This window comes from Bos indicus x Bos taurus, chromosome 4 (genome assembly GCF_003369695.1).
Source record: "Bos indicus x Bos taurus breed Angus x Brahman F1 hybrid chromosome 4, Bos_hybrid_MaternalHap_v2.0, whole genome shotgun sequence".
NCBI classification, from domain to species: Eukaryota; Metazoa; Chordata; class Mammalia; order Artiodactyla; family Bovidae; genus Bos; species Bos indicus x Bos taurus.
In genome coordinates, this window is record NC_040079.1 from 7,060,742 (window position 1) to 7,085,520 (window position 24,779).

Genomic DNA, 24,779 nt, shown 5'->3' on the forward strand with positions numbered 1-24,779 from the left:
GGATTAAATAAAACCTGAAAAGAGGGGTGGCCGGAAGCCAGGGTGACCACACAGATCCCAGAGAAGGTCACACTGTCTGAGTTCAAGGGAGAACCCGGTGGGCCCCTGGGAGGCAGGAAGGCAGAGCTCCTCCTACAGAATCATCCTAGGGTCCCCCTTTTCCCTCCCACTTTCCCCAACCCCATACCCACCCCCTCTGCAATTCCCTCCTCTCTCATGTGGGAAGACCTGGTCCAAGGCCACAGTCAGGCTGGAGCCCTGGGTTCTCTGTTAGCACTAGGGCCCCAGATGACTCTGCTTTTGGAAGGGTGTGAGCAGTGACCTCAGGGGGGCTAGAGGTTGAGGGGGTTATGTGTGAAGCGATCAAATTGTCTTAGGGAAAGGGGGAAGAGAATCCTTCCCTCCACCCCCAGCAAGAACTGGCCACTGGCTGCCCCGGCCCGGGTGGGGGACAAATGGATGCCTCCGAGCACACAGGAACCCGGAGTTCAGGAGGGCAGCTTAGAAAGGACAAGGAGACCACGTGAGGCAGGCAGTCCTTCATTTCTCTCTTCTGTGACATCAGCATCAATAAGGGTCCCAGGCAGCGTCCACCGAGTGGGAGCAGCACGTTGGGCGCTCTCCCTCTGCAGGGCCCTTCCCAAGGAACCAAAGCCCAGTGAGACCACCCTCCGAGTCCCAGCCGTGACCATCATACACACACAACCCAGTCCTAGGCTCAGGCCGCCCAGGATAGCACCCAGGGTAGTGGGGTACTCAGGGTTGAGGGCCATCAAGCCATTCACGCCTTCCTAACACATGTATTGAGTGGCCTTTAAGTGCTGGGCGCTGGCCTTGCACTGGGGACATGCTTGCCCCTCGCCAGCTGCTGCTTCTAGCTCCCATCTGGGTATCGCTCAGTCTGTTGAGACTCCCCCCCAGGGACTGACCCTGGACGGCCACAGCTGACCAGTCCAGACTTGGGCCATCTCACCCAAGGCCTCCGACAGCCCCCTCATTCAATGCCTGAGAGCTGGGGTCCCACCTCCAAGGAAGGACACATCCAGGCTCCACAGTGTGGGATGTGATCTTATTTCTGCCTTCGGCCCCTCCCGGGACTCTTCCCGATCCCCTTTTGGGGACGCTCCAGGAATTTGTTGTCAGGTCTCGGAGCCTTGAGGAAGGCACCTTTGGAGAGGGTCTCAGCCCCTGCAGTTCTAAGCGCCACCATTCCTGGTCACTCGCCCACAAGCACCAGGCAAGCCTCCTCCCACCCCGCCCACGGGCCTGCGTGGGTCCAGCCTCACTAGAGCGCGTCTCCCTTGGCGCTGAGGGTGGGCGCCAGAGCCCCCAGGTGAACGCGCTGGTGCTTGAGCAGGTGCTGCTTCTGGCTAAAGCCGCGGCCGCAGGAGGCGCATAAGTAGGGCCGCTCGCCCGTGTGGTTGCGCCGGTGGCGCGTCAGGTTGGGCTTCTGGCTGAAGCGGCGGCCGCACTCGGGACACGGGTAGGGCCGCTCCCCAGTGTGGATGCGCTGGTGGATGGTGAGCGCCGACCACCACGAGAAGCTCTTGCCGCACTCGTTGCAGATGAACTGACGTGGCTCACCCGGCGCCCCAGTCCGCGCCCGGCCCCACGGCAGGTCCCCGGGTCCCCGGGCGGGCGAGGGACCCCGGGCCGGCGGCGACAGGCCAGGGACGGCTTGGGCCGGCGGCTGGGCGGGGGCGGCGGGGCGCGCGCGAGGGTAGGCCCGCAGCGCGGCGCGGCCGGGGCGGGGCGCGGCCCGGGCGCCGGGCTGGTGCGTGCGCTGGTGCTTCAGCAGGTGCTGCTTCTGGCGGAAGCGGCGGCCGCAGTGCGCGCAGGGGTGCGGCCGCTCGCCCGTGTGGTTGCGCAGGTGGCGCGTCAGGTTGGGCTTCTGGCTGAAGCGGCGGCCGCACTCGGGACAGGGGTAGGGCCGCTCGCCTGTGTGGATGCGCTGGTGGATGTTCAGTGACGACCACCACGTGAAGCTCTTGCCGCATTCGTTGCAGATGAACTGGCGTGGCTCGCCGGGGGCGGCGGGCCGGGCCCCGGGCGGGCGCCACCAGCCCTGGCCGAGCCCCAGCCAAGCCCACTCGGGGCGCCCCCTCTGGGGCCCCGGCCGCGGGCGCCGACCCCGGGGGGCTGCGGTGTCCCGCCGCAGCGCCTGCAACCCGGCGCGGGGGCCCTGGCGGTCCCGCGCGTGCGCGCGCTGGTGGATGCGCAGGCCCACCTGGTGGCGGAAGCAGCGCGCGCACTCGGGGCACGGGTGGGTGGCGGGCCGGGAGTGGGTCTTCTGGTGCTTGAGCAGGTGCTGCTTCTGGCTGAAGCGCCGGGCGCACTCGGGGCAGCAGAAAGGCCGCTCGCCCGTGTGGTGCCTCTGGTGGCGCGCCAGGTTGGGCTTCTGGCTGAAGCTCTTGCCGCACTTGCCGCACGGATACGGCTTCTCGCCCGTGTGCGTGCGCTGGTGGATCTTCAGCGACGACCACCAGCTGAACCTCTTCCCACAGTCCGGGCACACGAAGTGACCCTCGCCAGCAGGAAGAGCTGGGCTCAGGGGGCCGGAGGCCGCCCTCGGAGCCCGGCCTGCCCGCCCCACGGCCTGCTCAGAGGGAGGGGCCCACCTTGGACCCCCAGTCCCGTCCGGGTGCCCCCAGGCTTGAGACTTCCCCGCCGCCGTCTGGCATGGCGGGGGGACCCGACGAGGCCGGAAAATGTTCTCCTTATCCTTCTGCGAAAGCGCGGCCTGCGTCTGCAGCAGCCACTCTGGCTTCTCCTGCTTGATCTTCATCACCAGCCCATCTCCTGCCGGAGGCAAAGGGAGAGAGATCAGGGAGAGTCATTCGGTGAGTGCTGTGCTCCTAAGATGGAGGGAAAGGGCGGGTGGGGGGCAGGGAGCATCAGGAGGGTAGGGCAGGGTAGAAAACGGGACAGGAGAAAAGGATGCAGACGGAATATAGTAAAGGGAGAAGAGGAAATGGGGGAAAGGAGAAAGGAGAGACGAGGGAGAGTGGGAAGGACAATAAAGTCAGAGGAGTTGGAATGTGCAGGAGGGCAGAGAAGAAAGAAACGGAGCGTGTTGCAGGTGTCAAACACATCGCTGCCCGCCTCCTCTACCCTGAGGCCCAGGAGAGTCTAAGAAGATAAAGAAGCCAATCCAGGGGAGTCTTCTGACTTAGGGAGCAAGCAGAAAGTGGCCAAGTTTCAAAACATCTGGTTCTCGTCCTAAGAGGATGGACATGCTGGGCGCTTGCTGGGTGAGTACATGCCCAGTACCCCAGAGGTTGGGCAACCAAGGCTGACATCACTGCCAGGTGGCTCCCGGGCAACAGCTGTGGTGCATGATCACCTCACCTGCTTGGCAACTTCTCCTTTCTTCAACAAAACCAAGAACAAGAAAGCCAGCCAGAAAGCTCTCAGCACCCGGAACAGGTTAAGTGTTGCCTTGTCCTGTACTAAAGGAAGCCTACACACCAGCGGCACACTCTGTTACTAACCCACCCTTTAGACCAGACTCAGGTCTGCCGGGAAATTTGCTTCCAGGCTCCTGGACATAAGCCATGATGGAAAAAGTCTGCTACAGACACCACATATACAGGCTATCTGAATTCCATTTATACAGAGGTCAAAAGCTGGCAACTAAAGGATGAGTTAGAGTTAAGACTAATGTCCCTGACAGAGGGTGCTGTGGTTGGAAGTGGGCCTGGGGCACTTCTGGGGTGTATATATATATATATATCCATATGTATATATACACATATATATGTGTGTATATATATGTATATACATATATGTTCTGTGTTTTCTGTGTGTGTGTGTGTATATATATATATATATATATATATATATATATGTTCTTCTTGTGGATCTGGGTGCTGGTTACACAGGCATGTTCACTTTGAGAATTTATAGAGCCTGAGACCTGTGCACTCTTATGTGTGTTATATGTCAATAAAAAGTTTATGGCCTATAAAAATAGATGAAACAGGGACTTCCCAGGCAGTCCAGTAGTTAGGACTCCATGCTGCCAAAGCAGCAGATACGGGTTTGATCCCCAGGCAGGGAACTAAGACTCCACATGCTGTGCAGCCAAAAAAAAAAAAGTTGAAAAAAAAATAACTGTGAACAAAGGAGAGAAACCCTAAGCAACAGGTGCCCATCTTAAAAAGACAGTGACACAAACCCAAAGGAAGTAAGAGGAAAGAATCAACACAGACAAAAGCAGAGATTACAGGATAAAGGGAACAGAAAGATATAGAAAGGATTCTGATGAATCCCCAAAACCTATGTATAGACATATCAATTTGAAAAACCTATGTAAAATGGATTTTGTGAGAAAATAAATTAACAAATCTGACTCAAGACGAGGTAGAAACCATGTCTGCATAAACATAGAAGAGACTGAAAAGAAAGCTAAAGTTAGACCTCAAAAGTGGCTAACAGGTCACTTAACTGTGCAAACAAATTCTACTAAAACTTCAAGGGAAGGACTGTTCCCAGCTTATATAGACCATGACCATGACTAGGCAGGCCGGGGGGTGGGGGGGGTGGGGAATGTGCTGGGGAAGCTTACATGATACATGACCCCAAACAAGGCAAGGGTGCGGTACGCAGGAAATTATAGGTTTATCATTCTTTGAAAGTAGATGTAAAAAAACAAGCAAAAATACTGGCAAAGCAAGTTTGGCAATGTTAAGAGAACAACCTATCATGACTTTGCTGGATCTTCCCCAGGAAAACAAAGATGCCTCAACACAGTTCATGACACTGACTTGTTAAATACCAAACACATATGCAGAGTACATCATGAGAAACGCTGGGCTGGAAGAAGCACAAGCTGGAATCAAGATTGCCAGGAGAAATATCAATAACCTCAGATATGCAGATGACACCACCCTTATGGCAGAAAAGTGAAGAGGAACTAAAAAGCCTCTTGATGAAAGTGAAAGAGGAGAGTGAAAAAGTTGGCTTAAAGATCAACATTCAGAAAACTAAGATCATGCCATCTGGTCTCATCACTTAAGGGGAAATAGATGGGGAAACAGTGGAAACAGTGTCAGACTTTATATTTTTGGGCTCCAAAATCACTGCAGATGGTGATTGCAGCCATGAAATTAAAAGATGCTTACTCCTTGGAAGGAAAGTTATGACCAACTTAGATAGCATATTAAAAAGCAGAGACATTACTTTGCCAACAAAGGTCCATCTAGTCAAGGCTATGGTTTTTCCTGTGGTCATGTATGGATGTGAGAGTTGGACTGTGAAGAAAGCTGAGTGCCAAAGAAATGATGCTTTTGAACTGTGGTGTTGGAGAAGACTCTTGCAAGTCCCTTGGACATCAAGCAGATCCAACCAGTCCATTCTAAAGGAGATCAGTCCTGGGTGTTCATTGGAAGGACTGATGCTGAAGCTGAAACTCCAGTACTTTGTGCACCTCATGCGAAGAGTTGACTCATTGGAAAAAACCTTGATGCTGGGAGGGATTGGGGGCAGGAGGAGAAGGGGACGCCAGAGGGTGAGATGGCTGGATGGCATCACCGACTCGATGGACATGAATTTGGGTAAACTTCAGGAGTTGATGATGGACAGGGAGGCCTGGAGTGCTATGATTCATGGGGTCGCAAAGAGTCGGACATGACTGAGTGACTGAACTGAACTGAACTGAACCATTTCAATAGAGGTGGAAAAGGCTCACAATAAAATTCAACATCATTTCTGGAGGAAAAGAAGGAGAAGAAGAAGTTAGGAGGAGGAAGGGAGGGAGGGAAAAAGAAAGGAAGAAGGTTCTTAGCAAGCTAGGAACATAAGGTAATTTCCTGAAGTTGACAAAGGAGTTGCACTAGAAACTGTAGCAAATGTAATAACCAAAGGCAAAAGATTAGAAGCCTAGTCCAGTTAGGAACAAAGAGAAAAAAGAAAGATATATATAAATATTGGAGATTAAAAGAAAGCTGTCATTTGCTGATTATTATTAACCTATAATTACCATTTGCATGAGAATCCACTGATGAAGTTTGTATTAGAAATAAAAAGTTTCAACAAAACTACCAGCTTAAAAAAATTAAAATTCATAACTTTTTTAATGGCAATAAAATAACTGTAAGTATACCTAATGTATAAGCAAAACATAAAGAAAACTGTTACTTTACTGAATGAATAAAAAATGTAAATAAAAGAACAGGTACATCATATTTCTAGATAAGAAGCTTTTCACTCCAAACCAACGTTCAAATTCAGTATAATCTTAATTAGGTAATTTATAAAATTTACTGTGTAGTAAGTCACCCACAAAGTCTAAAAATGATAAAGGAAGAATCTGGCTTATGCAACATTAAAAGCTAAAATACTATCCCCGCACACCTGTTAGAATGGCTAAAATCCAAAACACCAACAACACCAAATGCTAGCGAGGATGTGAAGCAACAGGAACTCTCACTCATTGCTAGCAGGAATGCAAAATGGTACAGCCACTTCGGAAGACAGTATTGTCAGTTTCTTACAAAACTAAATATACCCTTACAATACAATCCAGCAAATCATTTTCCTATATATTTACCCAAAGGAGTTGAAAACTTATGTCCACACAAAAAAACCTCCCCACAGATGTTTACAGCAGCTTTATTTGTAACAGTCAAAACTCCAAAGCATCCAAGAGATGTCCTTCAGTGGGGGGCTGGATAAACAGCGGTGTACCATACAATGGGTATTATTCAGTGATAGAAAGAAATGCGCTCTCAAGCCATGGAAAGACACGGAGGAAATGTAAATGCATATTACTAAGTGAAAGAAGCCAATCTGAAAAGGTACACTGTATGATTCCAACTATATGACATTCCGGAAGGGGCAAAACTACGAAGACAGTGAAAAAAAGATCAGTGGCTGCCAGGGGTTGAAGGATCAGGGGGAAGGGATGAAGGAGGCAGAGCACAGAGGATTTTTAGGCAGTGAAACTGCTCTGAATGATACTATAGTGGTGGGTATAGGACGTTAAGCGTTTGTCCACAGAATGCACAACGTAAAGAGTGAACCCCAAGGTAAACTATGGACTTTATGTAATAAAAATGTATGAATAAAGGTGCATCAGTTGTAACGAATGCACCACCCTAATGCAACATGTTGATAATGGGAGAAAATGGGGACTTCCTGGCAGTCCAGGGGTTAGAACTTCACCTTCCAATGCAAGGGGTGCAAGTTCAATTCCTGGGGAGCTATGATCCCATATGCCTCAGGGCCAAAACACCAAAACATAAAACAGAAGCAATACTGTAACAAATTCAGTAAAGACTGGAAAGATGGCCCACATTAAAAAAAAAAAATCTTAAAAATTTTTTTAATAGGAGAAACTGGAGAGAGGGGGCATAGGGCACTCCCTGAACTTTCTGCATTTTTTCCTGTAAATGTAACACTGATCTAAAAAATAAAGTCCATTTTTAAGAAGTCTTGACAGATGCAGTTGTTATTGACATGGCTGCTCCAAAGTGAGCCAGGTAAGGTGAGGCTGTGAGTGAGGGTCTTTCCCACCAAAAAAAAAAGAAAAAAAAGCTAAAAACAATTATAAGCGTTGAATACACATAACCAACAGATAGATCAAGAGAACAGAAATATTTGATAAGTGATACACGGTAGCATTATACACAGTAGCATTCCAAGTCAACAGTGAAAGGCTGGCCTACCCATCAGTTTGCTGCTGCTGCTGCTGCTCAGTCACTTCAGTCGTGTCCAACTCTGTGCGACCCCATAGACGGCAGCCCACCAGGCTCCCCCGTCCCTGGCATTCTCCAGGCAAGAACACTGGAGTGGGTTGCCATTTCCTTCTCCAATGCAGGAAAGTGAAAAGTGAAAGTGAAGTTGCTCAGTCGTCTCCGACTCTTTGTGACCCCATGGACTGCAGCCCACCAGGCTCCTCCAACCATGGGATTCTCCAGGCAAGAGTACTGGAGTGGGGTGCCATCAGTTTAGGACCAACTAATTATTTGGGGGAAATATTCAAGTTAGATTTCTAGTTCATACAGTTTATAAAAATCAGTTCCAGATGGATTTAAGTGCTGGTTTAAAAGAAGCAAATACAAGTAGTAGAAGAATTAGGAGAATTTGTTTAGAATCCAGAAGTAATTGAAAATCTTCTTAAATAGGATGCAAAACATAAAAACTAAATTTAAAACACCTGTATGACAGAAGTCCCACATATGAGTCAAGTAGAAATGATTGTTTGGGGCAGCCTTTCCCAACAGAGCTTTCCACAAGAGTGAAAATGTTTTCTTGCATCCAAGCTGCCCAACACATGTGGCTTCTAGCCACTCATGGTTCCAGAGCACTTGAAATGTAGCGAATACAACCAAGGACCTGAACTTCTTTTCTTTCATTTAAATTAACTTAAATTTAAATAACCACATGTGGCTATTGGCCACCTACTGGATAGCGCACGTCTAGGAGAACACATATGCAGATATATAATAGACCAAGGATTAATATTAATAGACCAAGGGGGTTTCCCTGATAGCTCAGTTGGTAAAGAATCTGCCTGCAATGCAAGAGACCCTGGTTCGATTCCTGGCTTAGGAATCGAACTATCCAGCTATCCCCTGAAGAAGGGATAGGCTACCCACTCCAGTATTCTAGCCTGGAGAATTCCATAGACTGTATAGTCCATGGGGTTGCAAAGTGTTGGACACAACTGAGCAACTTTCACTTAAAGGACCTCCATAGATAGATGAAAAGAGGCTTACCATCACTAGTAATTAACAAGTGCCAAATAACAGTGTAGCATCTCTTCACCCATCACTCCAGCAAATACTGAAGAAATTAATAATATCCTGACTTCATGATACACGTGAAAACTACACAGGAGGATAAGCACAACATGGATATGCTGGGGGCATAAATGAATTCAGACTCTTTGAGGATAACTTGACAATGCCTATTAAAATTATAAATGTGTTCTATCTTTCTGTTATGTAAGGATGTGAGAGTTGGACCATAAAGAAAGCTTTATGAAGAATTGATGCTTTTGAACTGTGGTGTTGGAGAAGACTCTTGAGAGCCCTTGGACTGCAAGAAGATCAAACCAGTCAATACTAAAGAAAATCAACCCTGAATTTGCATTGGAAGGACTCGTGCTGAAGCTCCAATACTTTGGCCACCTGATGCCAAGAGCCAACTCATTGGAAAAGACCCTGATGCTGGGAAAGATGGAGGGCAGGAGGAGAAGGGGATGACAGAAGATGAGATGGTTGGATGGCATCACTGACTAAATGGATGCAAATGTGAGCAAACTCCAGGAGATGGTGAAGGACAGGGAAGCCTGGCGTGCTGCAGTCCATGGGGTCGCAAAGAGTCAGACATGACTGATACACTGACTGAGCGACTGAACAACAACAATCCTTCACCTTTTCCACCCGGCAATTTCACTCTAGGTATTTATCCTAAGAAATACATGTGAGTCCAAAGAGGAATGTCCAAGTATATTCACTGAAGTGCTATTTGTAATAAGCAAAAAGGAGGATAACAACGAAATTACCTATCAATAACAATCTAATACAATGTTCTCTCCCTTCATAATGTGGGGAACTGTGCAGAGACTGAAAAGAGCTATATGTGCTCATGTGAGAAGATTTCCAAAAGATTTTAAGAGAAAACAATGACACATTAAAAATCAGTATCAGAAGTATGCTCCAATTTATGGAAAATAAAGCCATGCCTCTCTGTGGATATTCACATGCTCAATCCGGGCCAGTTTACACCAAACCCACGATGGTGGTCACCAGGCAGGTGATGTGGACCACAGCAGGAATAGATGGACAGGCAGAGGGGACTTGCATTTTGTATGTGTTATTTGAATATTCTCATAAAAATTCAAACATTATAGTTTGTACATCTTTTAACTATCTTAGGAAATAAAGAGAAAACCTTCCCTTTAATCCAGTGGCCTTTAGTTCTGAGGCCAAAGAGCTCTGCTCCACTCCACAGCCTCACTGGCCCCACGAGAGCATAGAAACCAATGTGGTGACCCTGGTGGTAGGGCGAGGGAGGGAAGTGGGGGTTCCCTTACAGAAAGCACCCGTAAGGGGCCAGCTTTCCTCCTGGCAAAGCAATGCCATGGGTCCTCCCCAGGTGCTGCTTGTGAGAAATCATTTTATCAGGAGTAGTAATTTGAAAATGAAAGCAGTGATTTAAATTGTGTACTGGCAGCAATCAAAAACACATGTGTAATGAGTTTCATCAATTATAAAACATTCCCTTAGATGCACTGACTTGTTGGCCAGTGGACGTCTTTGACAGGCCCGGCTGTCCAGATTGGTGGTTGAGTAGTGAATCCAAAGTACAATCAGGTCAGAGGGGCACCACTGTCCCCAAGTGACGAGGCACCCATGAATGCCCCCATGTGTGCATGCTCAGTCGCCAAGTCGTGTCCAGCTCTTTGCAACCCTGAGAACTATAGCCCACCAGGCTCCTCTGTTCATGGGATTTCCCAGGCAAGAATACTGGAGTGGGTTGCCATTTCCTTCTCCAGGGGATCTTCCTGACCTAGGGATCAAACCCCCATCTCCTGTTTGGCAGGTGGATTCTTTACCACACCACACTGCCAAAGAAGCCCACAAATGCCCCCAGAACCCCACAAAAGCCACTGCCTTTCCCTGATTAAACGTAGCCTAACATCCATCACGCTGGCTGATGCCTCAGAAGGCTCACCCTCCCAGCCAGATGTATAGTGGAGCCTGAAAGCCTGAATCCACTGCTCCAGGGCCCTGGGGGGGCATACATGGCTGAGTTGTATGGGGAGGCCCTGAAGCCCGCGATGGTGGGTATGGACCCTTGACCTTCATGCTCTGGGACTTCGGTCGTCCTGGGCACCTTCCCCTAGGGATCAGACACTGACACAGAGGGAAACAGGCCTCTGCCTGCCGGTTCCAAGGGTACTGCTGCTCAGTCAGCATAAAGATGCATCATTTTTAAAACGTCTTCATGGTTCAGAAGAAACAGAGAGGAACAGAGGGCTGTCGCTTCATGGGTACAGGTTCTGACGTTACGGGACACGTCAGGAAATGGATGGTGATGATGCTGTGCCTCTACGTGAATGTCCTTCGTGCCACTGAACTGTACCCTCCAAAGGGGGCAAAGTGGTAGATTTCATGTTTTGTATGTTTCACCACGGTTTTAAAAATACATTCAAATACAAATAAAAAAGTAAAGGGTGCTTAAAAGAGGTAAAGTCTCAATTATGTTCAAACCTTCAGCCGTCCAGAAGAGTCATTCCTTCAGCCCGGCCAGCAGGCGTGGGAGCCTGGAAGGCTGCGGCCCGAGGGGTCCCCAGGCCCCAGGGTTTTCCCATCTCTTCCTGGTGGAGGAGCTGCCGTATGGGCAGAGAAAGCCTGGTGGAGCCCACTGCTCGTGTCTGAATTAGGATCCCCCTTATTAGTTTATGTGGGCAAAAGGGTCCTGCAGGGACAGTTAGGGACTTTGGGGAAGGTCATGGACACACGGCTATATTTAAAATGGCTAACCAACTAAGACCTGCTGAACAGCACATGGACCTCTGCTGCATGTTATGTGCCAGCCTGGATGGGAGGGAGGTTTGGGGGAGAACGGATACACGTATCTGTATGGCCGAGTCCCTTCACTGTTCACCTGAACATATCACAACATCGTTAATTGGCTATACCCCAATGCAAAATGTTTTTGGTGTTAAAAAATTAAAATTTGGGGGGAAAAAAAAGGAGCCCTTCAGCTAAAACGTTTGGAACCATCTGCCCTAGGTTTTCCTGTAACTACTTTAATGTCGGTGTCACACACACACACACACACACACACACACACACACACGAGTGCTCTCAGCATTCAAAGTGACAGCCTGGGCGGGTGGGGAGACTGGAAGTGGGTGGCTCAGCTCACTGCCAGGTGTCAGGACTCAGTCGCAGAACAGAAGAGTGTCATAGAGCATACTGGCCCTCTGTGAGCCAGTGTTTTCTTTCTTTCTTATTCTGTTGCCTGATTTTTGTCTCACCTTAGGTCCACCGTAGTAATTGTCCTGGGGGCGGGGGCTGCTCTGGGGCCTTCGGGGCAACTCCCCTGGAGGGAACAGGAGGTAAAGAAACCTTGTCACTGTGCCCACGAGGGGCAGAGTGCCCAGGTCCCGTCCCCTCTCTCAGGCTCAGAGCTCCCATCAGCCCAGCCGCACCCTCTGCAGGGCCTGTTGCAGAGGCTGGGAGAGCGGGTCTTAGACCTGGGGCTGCTCCATCCTGGAAGCAGGAAGCGGGCACCTGGGGAGGGGTCTCCAGAGGGCACTTCCCATGTTCAGTGGTGCCCGCCCCCTGCCCGGGAGACACCAGGACTAACGGCTGTGTTTTCCCACCACCACCACCGGCTCTAAGTGCATCAGCTGAGACAGACCCAGGAAGCTTTCATGGACCGAACTGGAGATGCTCTCCTGACAGACAGACAGCAGGGCTTGCTTGTTCTAACCACGTGTCTTCCCCAGAGCTCTGGCTTTCAGTACACGACCAACAAGAACACGGTGTACTCCCTGATCTAGCACTAACGGGGTGTGTGGTGGTGTGTATATGTGGGGTGTGTATGTATGTGGGGTGTGTATGTGTGTGCACCTATTCCTGACAAGCAGGGGCTGGGCTTGTCCAGCTCTTAGCCCCCTAGTCTGTGTCTGCTCCATCCTTTCCCAGACTGTGGGCCTACTGGCCACCAGCAAGCTCTGCTCAGCTGCAGAGGGACAGGGCAGGGGAGGAGGCAGCGGGGGGCTCCCACCTGCCCACATGCTCTTACCTGTGCCACCAGCCAGGCCATTCTCCATCCCTGGAGGTCCGTCTGCATCAGCCTGGCTCCCCGCCCGGCCGTCTGTGGGTGGGATGGAAGCAGAAGAAGAGGGTTGGCCCGAGACAAATGGACAAATGGACCTCACACAGGGTGGTCCCTTTTATTTTTTTAATTTGGCCACATCGCACAGCATGTGGGATCTTAACTCCCCAACCAGGAATGGAAGCTGTGCTCCCTGCAGTGGAAGCAGGAGCCTTAGCCGCTGGACCACCAGGGAAGTCCTCAGTCCCACTCTTTCACGTCTCTCTACCTATGGCTTCCATTGAAATGTGCAAGAATTTTCATAGCGCGTATATAGCTACTCAGCAGGTAAAATGTGTACAATTCCCACTTTCTAAAGAAAAAACTGAACCCCTCAACATGCGCCCAGTCACGGAGGTGGCTGGATGGCACAGCTGGGCAGGGTCCTGGGGCTTCTGATGTCCACACTCTCAACACCTGCAGGGTGAGGGATGCAGGAGGCCACACGTGAGAATCAGGAAACTCTTTAAGTCTAGAGACCCCCCCTTATGGGTATGAGGACACCCTGGCAGGGGGGGCAGAACTGTCCCTCCAAAATCACCAGCCCCCTGTCTTTCAAAGCCCCCATCCATGTCCCAGTGAAAAACCCTCCTGAGGCCTCCCTGCCATCCCCCCTACCAGCATGGGAACACACACACGGCCAACCTGGGTCCCAGTGGCCTGGTCCTTCACCCACCACTCTGGGCTCACGGTGAGCATTAAGCTTGGGTCTTTGGAGCATCTCCCAACTGGCTCATCTGGTGCCTGGAACACGACCAGGACAGGATCCTGCTGCTCTGTCGCCTCCACCTGGGGTGCCCCCTTCCCAGGTCCCTGTGTGGCCACTGCCCCTTCCAGGCCCGAAGGTCACCAGCTCTGAGTGGTCTTCCCTGGAGACCCTGTGTACAATCACAATCCTGGCTCCACCTCCCATTCCTCCCCGACACTTCCGCCATCCGACAGGGTATTTCCTTGTCTGCTTATCCCCGACACGTCCATGTCGGGGTCTGGCACCAGACAGCCGTGTGTGGCACCAACAGGCTGCCAGCTGCGGGCACCAGAGGTACAGCAGCTGCCCCGTGGTGCTGTGGGTGGCCCCTCCTGAGGACACGGATCTCATTTCCCGGGCCAGTAGCCCCTTGGCCTCCCTGCACTCCCAGTGGGCCCCAGCCTCTGCCCCACATACCTGGGCTCCACCACCACTCAGGCACAGGGGCCCAGCCCCCACTTGCTCTGCACCTCAGGCCCCAGACAGCCTCCCCACTTCCCTCTCCCAAGTCCCCTCCCCTCCCAGCAGCCACTCTGGGGCAGGGACCCAGGCTGGGAATCTGAGTGGGGGGTCAAGGGTGTCAGGGAAATACAAATCTGATAGAAAAGTCTGTCTCCCTGTTGAGAAAAGGGAAAGAGACTCCCTCCCCTTTCTTTCCTTTTCTTTAGAAATCTAACTGGAAGCCCTTTCTCTCCCCCTTCAATGTATATGTAAATCTTTTGAAAAGTTCACTCAGTCTCTTGCCAGGACCCTTTCTCGAGGACCTGGAGCCATCTCTTCGAAGTGCAAATGTCAAGGGATCAGCAGCCAGTGTCCCCTCCCATGGAAGGTAGGAGCCTAGCTCAGCAGTGCCCGGCTCCAAGATGCAAACCTCCTCCCATCCTCCCCGAGATCCAGAAGTGTGTGCTTCCTTTGCATGAAGGCAGTTAGCTCTCCCGGGTGGCTGCCAATTCCAGGTGAATGTAGGGGAAACTGTGTGACGAATGGTGCTATCAGGTCCCTTCACCCAGAACCGGTTATGCTTTCCCTCAAGAACACGTGCGTAGTGGGGTCGCATCTGCTGGGCTATAAGGTAGCATGACATTTCTCTCTGTCTTTGTAGTCTTTTAGTGTGTCGCCTGTGACGTGCATGTTGCTAGCTTAATGCTTATCCAGTAATAAAACTGTTTCTTTCTCTTCTATCTTGGTGCAGAGCTTTCCAGGGTAGGAAGGAGATTTTGTTTTTAATTCTATTTCTCCCACATGAATCTGTTATATACTCCTGCTGTGGGTTCTCAGAGATGCTGAAACCTGCCTGAGGTGCAGAAGAAACAGGGCCTCAGGGCCCCTGATGGATGCTGGTGCGCCTGCCTTAGCACCACCTCTTCCCTCCAGGTTGCCACCTGCTTCTTCCCCACCTGGGGCCTGAGTCTGTGAAGAGAGCTGTCCTGGGCTGGTGGGAAAGATCCAGGGCCCTGGAACTGTGGGGCAGCTTCTCACCAACTGGAGATTCAACATCTGCCCAAGGAGACTCAGACTGCTGGTGAACAGGGAGGTCACCTCAACGCAGGGAATCTCAGAGGGAGGGTGGAGGCTCAGGCCACAATTCAGGACAAGGACAGTGGGTGGGTCTTGGCTTCATTCATGAAACCCCTACACAACACAACTGAGGCCTCTCCAGCCAAATCAAATCTATCCTGGTTGATCCGTTGTGTCTTAGGAGATATCCAGGAACTCAAAATAGTCTCAGATGGCAGAAGGGCTTCGATTCTTGGTGACCAGTTCACAGGGAGTCACCAAGCGGCTCATGGTCCAACAAAGACCAGAAGTGGAAATGGAAGGAAGGGACCCTCATGGGCCGAGGGGAAGAAGGGAGAAAGGACAGGGCAGGGCACAGGAGGAGAGGCACAGGGAACAAGAGCGGAGACAGGGGCTGTGTCTCGGGGGCCCACCTCCACCTGTGTACTCAGCGGGGATGTGTCTGGAACCCAGGCCGACAGGAGCCCTGCAGGCCAACCCTTGAGATGGCCAGACCTTGGAAGGGCCCAGCGTGCAGTGGTATCTTTCCAGGACGGCAAGGCCACAGCACACCTCAGCCTGCCACATGGCACTGGCTGCTCCTTCTCACCCACGAGACACATCGCTCTGCTGGCTGGAGGGAGACATGCCCAGGGCCCCAGTGAGCAGAACACCCCGGCCATGAGGGGACTGGTCCCCATCCACCAGCACCCCGACTCTGGCCTCTGATGACCTCTCCCCTCCCGGCCTGGCAGGTCCCGTTGGGGGCAGGACACCCACCAGGGCCAGGTCTCGGTTCAGGGCCCTGTCGCCTCCCCCTTCCCGGCCCTGGCTCTGGGTCAGGCCCCCGTGGGACGAGAGCCCCGGGATGGGAAGGCCTCTCGGGCAGCTGCCATGACAACCGCCAGGCCACATGATGAGGGACTGTGGTCCACAGCAGGGCCTGCAGTCTGGGGGGACAGGGGAGGTAACAGAGGAGCTTTGGGCTCAGCGGGAATTTGAGGAGGGGGAGGCGCTCAGTGGCCATTGTTGGACAAAGCCCATGGGCTGGAAGGGGCAGTGCAGGGACATGTCCAGGCCACCCCGCCACATCCGCCTGATCTCAGGGCCCTGGATCTTCCCCACCAGCCCAGGACAGCTCTCTTCACAGACTCAGGCCCCAGGTGGGGAAGAAGCAGGTGGCAACTCGTGTGGCCTTTGTCACCAGTGGAGCGGGACTGGCCACGTGCCCTCCACCGGGAACTGAGGCTTCCAGGGTGGCACCACCCAAACTTCAGCCAAAGCCCAGCTCCCAGGCCGGCTCCCCTCCAGGGCCATACCTAGGTCTTCATCCTCAGCCACTGCTGGCTTTGCCCAGACCCCTCCCCATGGGAAACTGTGGACAGGGGGCAGTCTTCTCAAGGTACTCTCCCCATCAAGCTGACTGCCCCCCTGCCCTCATACCAGCAGTCAAGACCCCCAGCAAGGAGCGCAGGCCAGTGTTTGGCAGGGGATGGGCAAAGGCTCGCGGGCTCCAGCCAGCCTCCACCCTGACAATGTGCTCTCAGAGTCCTCTGGGGACACACAGACCCTGTCTGTCCTTACCTCATTCACTGGGGAGGGGGTGTTCCCTGGACACCTCGGTACTGAGCTGGCTCTGGGAGAAAGAGGGGCTGGCCAGCCAAGACTCATTAGGGACCGGGAGACAGACAGTGTACCAAGCACTCAGCAAGCATCGCCCACTTCATCCTAAGGATACACGGCTCCAGCTCCAAGACGTTGAGCAATTTGCTCAAGGTTACACAGCTAGGAAGGCTGCAGCCAGAACCTAACAAGCTGGGATAGGCCAGGTGGGTTGGCCCACCCCAGCCATTGTGCCTTCTCCTGGACCGTGCCTTCTCCTGAACCACTCCGTCTCTAAGAGAAGGTGAGGGATGCATCAAACCTTAAGCTACCAGGACCTCGTTCAGGAGTCTGGCCCCTGTACTAACATGTGGTTATTTAAGTGTCTATAAATTAAGTTAAAAACTCAGTTTCTCAATCATGCTGGCCACGTTTCAAGTGCTCAATGCCCACATGTGGCTAGAGCTAGCATAACATCCAATGGAAGAGAAGATTTCCAAGTTCATGAAGTTCTGCTCGAGATATAAAGCTCCAGGGAGTGGGGGTGGGGGGGTCCTGCCTGCCTGGGCCCGAGATGGAGAAGGTGCTCAGTTTATACTGAATGAGTGCATGGAATGGGAGGACTGACCAGGGGGGGTCCCCTGGCCCCAGGGCTTCATCACAAATGACAGACACCTCAGGATGAGCTAACGATGTCCTCTGCCTGGAAAACGGAGTTCAGTGCACATCAATGGATATTTCATTTAAGGTTTACAGTCACAGGTGGTTGCCAAGGGGGAGGGCATCGGGGGAGGGATGGATTGGGAGTTTGGGATTAGCAGAGGCAAACTATTATACAGAGAATGGATAAACAACAGGGTCTTCCTATAGAGCACAGGAAACTATATTCAATAACCTGTGATAAACCACAGTGGGAAATAGTAAAAAAAGAATGTATATATATGCATGTATATATACCTTCTTTATTATGTATATATATGTATAACTGAATCACTTTGCTGTCCAGCAGAAGTTACATCATTGTGAGTCAACTATACTTCAATTAAAAGGATATTGATAAAATACAATCATAGGCACATGAGAAGAAACTGATCTGAACACTCAATGCACACAAACTCATCCGGACATAATCCTATCTCACATCCATCACGGCTGACTACACACAAGTTTAAAGATACAGAAATGCAGAGATACTCACACATACAAGAACGCTTGCAAAACTGCACATGCAAAGTACAGAGAAACTGAAATATGAAGAAATCCACAAACTACAGATCCACTGAGAGACAAGTGTGCCACCATGGACCGCATGAGCACAAGTCACTACCCTTCCAGCACTGTGACTCCCTGCTGACACAAGTGTCCTCGGGAGCTACGACCAGCCCTCCAGGTCCACTGCTCCAAGGAACGGAACTCGGGGGGCACCGAGGCCACAGGGAGCTGGGAAGCAATAGGGAACAGTCACCTGCTGGGTTGCCTGTGGGGTGAGCTGAGGGCAGGGGCGGCGTCAGTCAGCATGGGGAGAAGCTGGAAGGGCGCAGAAAGCTCTAGAAAGAAGATGAGGCTGGGCCCAGCAGGCCAGGGCAGCCCGAGACTCAAGGCCAGGCTGGAGGGGTCCAGCCAGGAGGCGACAGCAGGCCGCCCCCACTCCCATGGGAAGCTGAGCCTCCGAGTCTGCCCCTTGCAGTCTGCTCCCAGCGCTGCCCGTACTCAGGCCCAGGCACGCAGGGACCCAGAAACAGGGGCCCTGAGTTCTAGCTCCGCTGCCCTGGGCAAATGATTGCTCCTCTCGGCCTGGGTTCCCAGTGGTGAAGGTGACAGAAAACGCCTGCTCTGGGGGTCTGCTGCCAACATCAGGTGGGGAAACACTCAACTTCCTAAAAGCCTGTAAACCGTCTTTTCTCTACCATCACCGGGGCCTGAGAACAACCCACGCCCAAAGGTTCTGAGCCCTCTCCCCAGACACCCTCCCTACCGGCTCACTCTAAACTGGCCCTCTTTAAGCGGCTTCAGAGTCTCCAGAGGCCCCTGGAGCCCACACAGGAACCCCACGCTCTGCTCAGCAACGGGAGCTGGCCTCCCAGGGGAGCAGGGCGTAGACAGCTCTCAGGGGCAAGGCTGCTTGCAGAGCCAGGCTCCACAAAGCAGCTCCAGGTACCATCTCTCCCAGGAGATGGAGGCTGAGCCGGGAGGATGGTCTCTTCCGGCCTGAGTGGGGCAGGGCCTGAGAGCCAGGCAGGGGGCTGGACTAAAGAGCCCTGGACACTCCACCGGCTCAGCTCAGGCAAGCCCCAGGACCTCACACCCCGACTTTACTGGGGGGAAAGGGGCTCGTCCAGCCTCTGTCTCCCAGGAGACAGTCCCCAGGCCCTCTTCCAAAGCCGATCCCAGGCAGGCCACTTGCACAGGAGGCCTGGTTCCTGGGCATGGGCTCTGGCTGGCCCCTGGATAATCAGCACCCTTTCTGAACCCCCATCCCAGGACCCACCAGACCTCACACCTCCCTCTCCTCCAGAGTTTATGACCAAGGAGGACACGCAAACCAATCCCCAACAAGTGGCTTTTAAATGATATCAAAAAGGCAGGACAACTGCTGTTCCCACTTTCTAGGGCCCTGTGCTGAGGACAGACAGGCAGGCAGACTAGGCCAGGCCACGTGAGCATCACCTCCGCCCCCACCTGCAGGCCTGCCTCCATCCCACATGCCAGCATCAGGCATGCCCAGCATCTTTCTACAAGTCCCACAGCACCTCCCAAGCCCCTCCAGGGCCCCCACCCCATCTCCCTGTCTCATCGCCCTCCCTGTTCCACCCTCATTCCTGGGGTCTATTCACCACTGGATCAGGTGTTCCCCTGCACCGCCTACTGTTACGGCTCCTAAGTGCCGCCCCATCCCCTCCTCCTACGCCAGCATCTTCAGGCCTTGGACTCCCAAACACCGTGGTCCTCAGTCCCAGGAGAGGGGACGAGGCAGGCAGCAAGGGGACGGGGCAGGCCAGCACCCCATAGAGAGACCAGGCGGTAGGAAGGAGGAGCCTAGGACCGGGAGGCCTGAGACCTGGGGACCCGGCTTGCTTCTGGTTAGCCAGGTGGCCCTGGACCAGCCAGTCTCCTTCCCTGGGCCTCTGTCTCCATCTGCAAACAGAAATCACTCTTGGTCCTCTGCGGAGAATTGTTCCACCAAGCAGTGCAGGCAAACATTGCGAAAGGACTCTGGGAAAGGTTCACGAGGTGCAAAAGTTCTTTTTAGGTCGCTGCATGGCCATCACCCGCTCCCTGCTCCTCAGCTGGACCTCAGAATGGTACCTCATGGCTGCCCTGATAGGAACAGCCCAATTTAGGGACTTCAGTCTCAACATCCCCTGGGAACCTATCCCGTCACGCCCACCTACCTCCCAGAGGTCCCGGGTTCAACCCCACACCAGTCCCCAAGGGCCCGCCTTCTGGGACTCCTGCCCCACCAGCCCTGCCCGACCTTTGCCGGGACCGCCCCACTCCCCGCCTGCCCGCCCCAGGCCTGCCCCCCCCCATGGCATCCACACTGCCAGTTTTTGCCCACTTCCTTTCAGAAGACAGAGCAGCACACATATTCTTCTGCCCCAGCCCAAGACTCAAGAGCCTGCCAGGATTTCGGGACCCCAGTTACCTGACCGAAGACAAGGAATGAAACCGGCTGCTAACAGTACTTGGAAGTGTTATCACATTTTAATTCATAAACGCTTTTCCAATCCCGCGCTGTATTCACAGGAGCATGACAAGGATAAGGAGTGTTTCCCCTTTTTGGATGAGTTAGAGCTCAGGTCTCCTTCTGCATAGCCTGTCTGCTCCTTTCCTGCAGGCCACCCCCATCCTAGGAAACCTGAGATTCCACAGCTTACCCCTCACCAATGGGGTAAGCTTCCACCAAGGGGTGCACGGACCAGCTCTACACTTTGCCCTGGGCATCCCTTGCCCCTCCAGGGGGGACTCTCCAGGCCTCTCAAAACTCTCACCACCTTTCACTACTGCAGAGTGCAGCCCTCACAGTTCACAAGCCACTAAATCGTACTAGTGCTGTTTTAATACCTCCAACACCTGCCATGGCTACAAGCTTCAGCTCACCTGGAAGCAGCACCCATATTACAGCTCACCTTGCTCTCCAATCCATCCACCATCCAGACTCAGAGCAATTTTCCTCAAATTTCAGTTTAAACATGATACTCCTTTGCTTAAAAACTTCAGCGGGTCCCCAGTACTTTCAGGTACTTCTACAAATTTTTGCCAAGACCATTTAAAATCTGGCCTCTGAGCACCTCTCACTGCACCATCAACCTACCCCACTGTCCCCAAATGCAGCTCCCTGACCTTGCTGTGTCTGGAACACCTGTCATCAGTCTTGGAATACCCTTGCCCAACTCTTCTCTGCCCAGACCAAACCAGGGATCACTTTCACCAGGAAGCCCGTGTGGATTCACCAGGCTCAGAGCAAGGACCTTCTCCTTTTAACCTGTGCACCCACCCAACCCAGTACCATCCACATGGTACAATAATATAATTTGTCTCAAAAGCATGACTGTAAACATCTAAACACAGGGAGCCTTTCTCTCCCCAACACCCGGCACAAGATCCAGCATGCTGTAAACCATTAATATAAATGTTAACAAAGGAATATTTAAATAAAAGAAACGTAAGTCCAAAACAGATTAGAAGCACAGAACCAGGGAACCTTAGAGCTGAAAGGAGACTAATACCCTCTAACCTTTTCATTTTACAGATGAACCCTGGGACCCAAAATGGACACCTCATAGTGGAGTCTGGCCATCACGGGCCTTGCCTCGGGGCTTTGGCCACACCCCATCCCAGGTCGGGAGGACCAAGCACGCACCAGGCTCCATCCTCCCAAAGGGCTGGAGCGGGACCGCATCTCCACCTTCAGGAGGGAAGAAACCCCCAGCGCCGACCCCCATCCCCACTAAGATCTTGGCTTCCTGTGCCGGTCTTCCTGGAATGGAGGTTTCGGGGAGACCCCTACACACACACACACACACACACACACACACGCGCGCGCGCGCGCGCGCCCCTTCGATTTCCGTGGTGCTTCCCTCTCATTGTTCTCGCCCCCAAGCTCGGGCCCATTCATTTAATCATTTATTAAGCACCTACTATGTGTCACTCTGCGGCGAGCACTGGGGTTCCCGCCCCTGCAGGAACTCGGTCTCTGGGGGAGGCTGGCATCACTCCCAAACATCGGGACCGTCTCTGGCAGAGCGCGCCCAGAGGCGGGCAGGGGAGGCCGAGGGGCAGTCCCCCCAACCCCAAGCTCACCTCCCCGCCTCTCCAGCTCTCACGCCCCCCGTTCCAGCTCTGCCCCGGCCTGCAGCCCCTCTCCACGCACGACCCGAGCCCGTTTTTCCCGGGGAGCTGTGCGAGGCTGGGGAAAGTTCGGGACTGAGAGCGCGAGGGGCGGGGGTCTCGAGGGACCCCGGAGGCCGCCCCCAGCCCGAGGCTGGGTGTAAACGGCGCGGGAGGAGCCGGGCGCTGGCCCTCGACACGGCCCGTCCCTCCGCACGCCCCTCCCCGCCCAGATTCAGAGGGACTCGGAGGGAGGGGACGGGAATAAATACCTTTGACTTTGTGGCTAAGGTTAACGGGAACTGCCACCCCGGGGCGACTTGGGCACTGAGCTCCCCTGGCCCCCGCCAGTCCCGGGGCGGGCGGGGCGGGCCCGTACCCCTGATTGGCTGGCGGGCCCGGCCATCCCCGGGGCCGCCCCGCCATCTGATTGGCTGAGCGTCTCAGATGACCAGTTTAGCCCTATCGGAGCAGCCTGCGGGGCGGCCCCTTTGTTCTCCAGAGCCAATGGCTGGGGCGAGCCGGCTGACCCCGCCTCCAGTGAATCCAGCTCCGGCCCAGCCGGACTTTAAAGCTCTGGCCGCCGGGCGGGCGCCGGGCTCTGATCGCCCAGTGGGGGAGGAGGGATGAAGGCGATGTCTGGTAACTGGTGACCTGACGGTACCGCAGCACCCGCTCCTCCCATCCGCCGAACTCTCCCCTCCCGGTCCTTGCCCCGCAGACGCGCGCTCTGAAACCGTTCCAGTCGCTGGGCCACTCTCGGTCCGACGCCAGCTGCGCGCCCGCACCGCCGTAGGAGCCAGAATCTGGAGGAAAAAAAAAAAAGATACACAGAGCCCGCTCCAATGCTCACACTCGAGTGTGCATGTATCATGGTGGTGGCACTTTGCACGACAGCACACCAGGTGTTAGAGAGATGTTCGCGTCTCGTGTGACCAGAGAGATATCAGCCTCCGCACCCGCGCGGCCCTAGGCACGTCGTAAGTGCGTGATAAACGACTCCGGGGTTTCCAGGAGAGACTTAGACATCATTAAATCCAACCCTTCGCCCTGCAGTTGAGGAAACAATGAATTAACTTTCCTGAGTGGAGTGCGACTGCTGATTTAGAGGCAGCGTTCAGATGGCCAAGCAGGGTCTTAGTCCTTCAGAAGAGAGGATTTTCTCATCTACCCACCCTGATCGGAAGGAAATGCTCCTTTATAAAGTCAATAAAATTCCTCATTGCCAGCTCAAAATGGGCCGGCCAGCTAGGGCAACTCCCACGGGCACACTCTGTCTGGAACTGCTTAGAAACCGCCTTTGGGACATGAGGTTGATACAGAGAAAAGCCAGGGCCTCACTCTGAGACTTCCTACAAACCTTACTGTTAAACCGTTGGATCTTACTCTAATCAGTCAGCAACTGTCTACTAAGCGTTTGCCCGCGAGCTCAGCTGTTGTTTAGCCTCATATCACAAGAGGAACCGGGAGCCCAAGATTCTATGTTTTGCCACAGTCTTCGTGTGCAGTTTTGTTCTGTTTTCTTTTTAACAAAAGATACTTTCTGTCCCTGGACTTTGACTTATTCATCTGTAAGAGTTAATAATTTCCTAGTTACAGTCAGCTGTCCACATCTGCCGATTCCACGTCCATGAATTCAACCAATAGCCCAATGAAAATATGCAGGTGAAAATAAAAGAAAGTTCCAAAAAAAGCAAAATTTGAATTTTCCCGGGTGCAGGCAACTGTATATAGCATTTACATTAAGTATTATAATTATCTAGAGGTAATTTAAGGTATACAAGAGGACATGAGTGAGTAAGGTTATATGAAAATGCAATACCATTTAAAGAAGGGACTCCAACATCCAAAGATTTTGCTATCCAGGGGAGTCCTGGAAATAATCCCCTGAAGATCCTGAGAGACCCTGGGTTTTTGCAGGACCCTAATTGGTTCTATGGTCTACAGAAGCATTTGTAAAGTGTAAAACCCTACCCAGTGGCCAGACATCCCTAGGTTCAGTTCAGTTCAGTCTCTCAGTCATGTCCAACTCTTTGCGACCCCATGGACTGCAGCACACCAGGCCTCCCTATCCATCACTAGGTTATCAACCCTTTAAAGAGTCTCCGTCATCTTATTTTCTAGAGTACCTAGGAGGAAGTTCAACCAAGACTTACGGAATTCCTGTGTTATAGTTCCGCTCTGCCACTGGCTGTGAGTGGGAAAGTCATCTCCACTCTCTGGCCTGCTCCCTCTTTCAACAGAGTGAAAGACTTCCTCCAGATGGACATTTCATGACCAAGCCTGCTTCAAGGGTGGAAAACAACGAAGCACATCTGGGATCCTATTTCCCTTGATGGAAAACAAGAGGGAGGCTGCACATGCGTGTTTGTGAAGGCACAGGGAAAATGTCAGGAAGGCCACCCCCGCACTCTTTACTGGATGCAGAGAGAAAAGCCACAAGGGGGGGTGGGGGTGGGGGGCTGGAGTGGGGGAAAGTAAAGGATAACTTTCACCTTAAAAAACCTAAATATCTCTTCATTGTTAAATTTGATAATTTAATACTTTGTAATTGTAGAAGGAGGGGGAAAAAAAACCCTGGACTCTTTAGAAGGGGAGGTCCTCTTGGCAGCATGTTGACCCCTCCAATGGGGCCATCCCTCACATGCCCTGCTGAGCAAGGACTCAGCTCCCACCAGGCCCCCTGAGGGACTTGGGAAGGAGCCATGGGCAAGTTCACTTTGTCCTTGCCCCCTTAAGGTCACTTCTGTGGCTTTCCCTG

At 52.8% G+C, this 24,779-nt stretch overlaps 1 protein-coding gene across 4 annotated transcripts; it reads right to left on the minus strand.

Moving 5' to 3' along the window:
• Positions 1–524: 524 nt before the first annotated feature.
• On the minus strand, positions 525–24,456 carry ZNF775 (zinc finger protein 775). 4 transcript variants are annotated; one of them, XM_027538655.1, is made up of 4 exons: positions 24,175–24,456; positions 22,291–22,824; positions 12,769–12,840; positions 525–2,799 (listed from the first exon to the last, which is right to left on the minus strand). In XM_027538655.1, the coding sequence occupies exons 2-4, from the start codon at positions 22,442–22,444 to the stop codon at positions 1,286–1,288; spliced, it is 1,740 nt and encodes a 579-aa protein (XP_027394456.1). In that variant the 5' UTR covers positions 22,445–22,824; positions 24,175–24,456; the 3' UTR covers positions 525–1,285. The 4 variants fall into 4 exon arrangements, with proteins under 4 accessions (XP_027394456.1, XP_027394458.1, XP_027394459.1 ...); XM_027538657.1 differs by lacking the exon at positions 24,175–24,456 and adding an exon at positions 13,486–13,718 and having other exon boundaries at positions 22,291–22,359; XM_027538658.1 differs by lacking the exon at positions 24,175–24,456 and adding an exon at positions 11,996–12,060 and having other exon boundaries at positions 22,291–22,310.
• Positions 24,457–24,779: the final 323 nt, after the last annotated feature.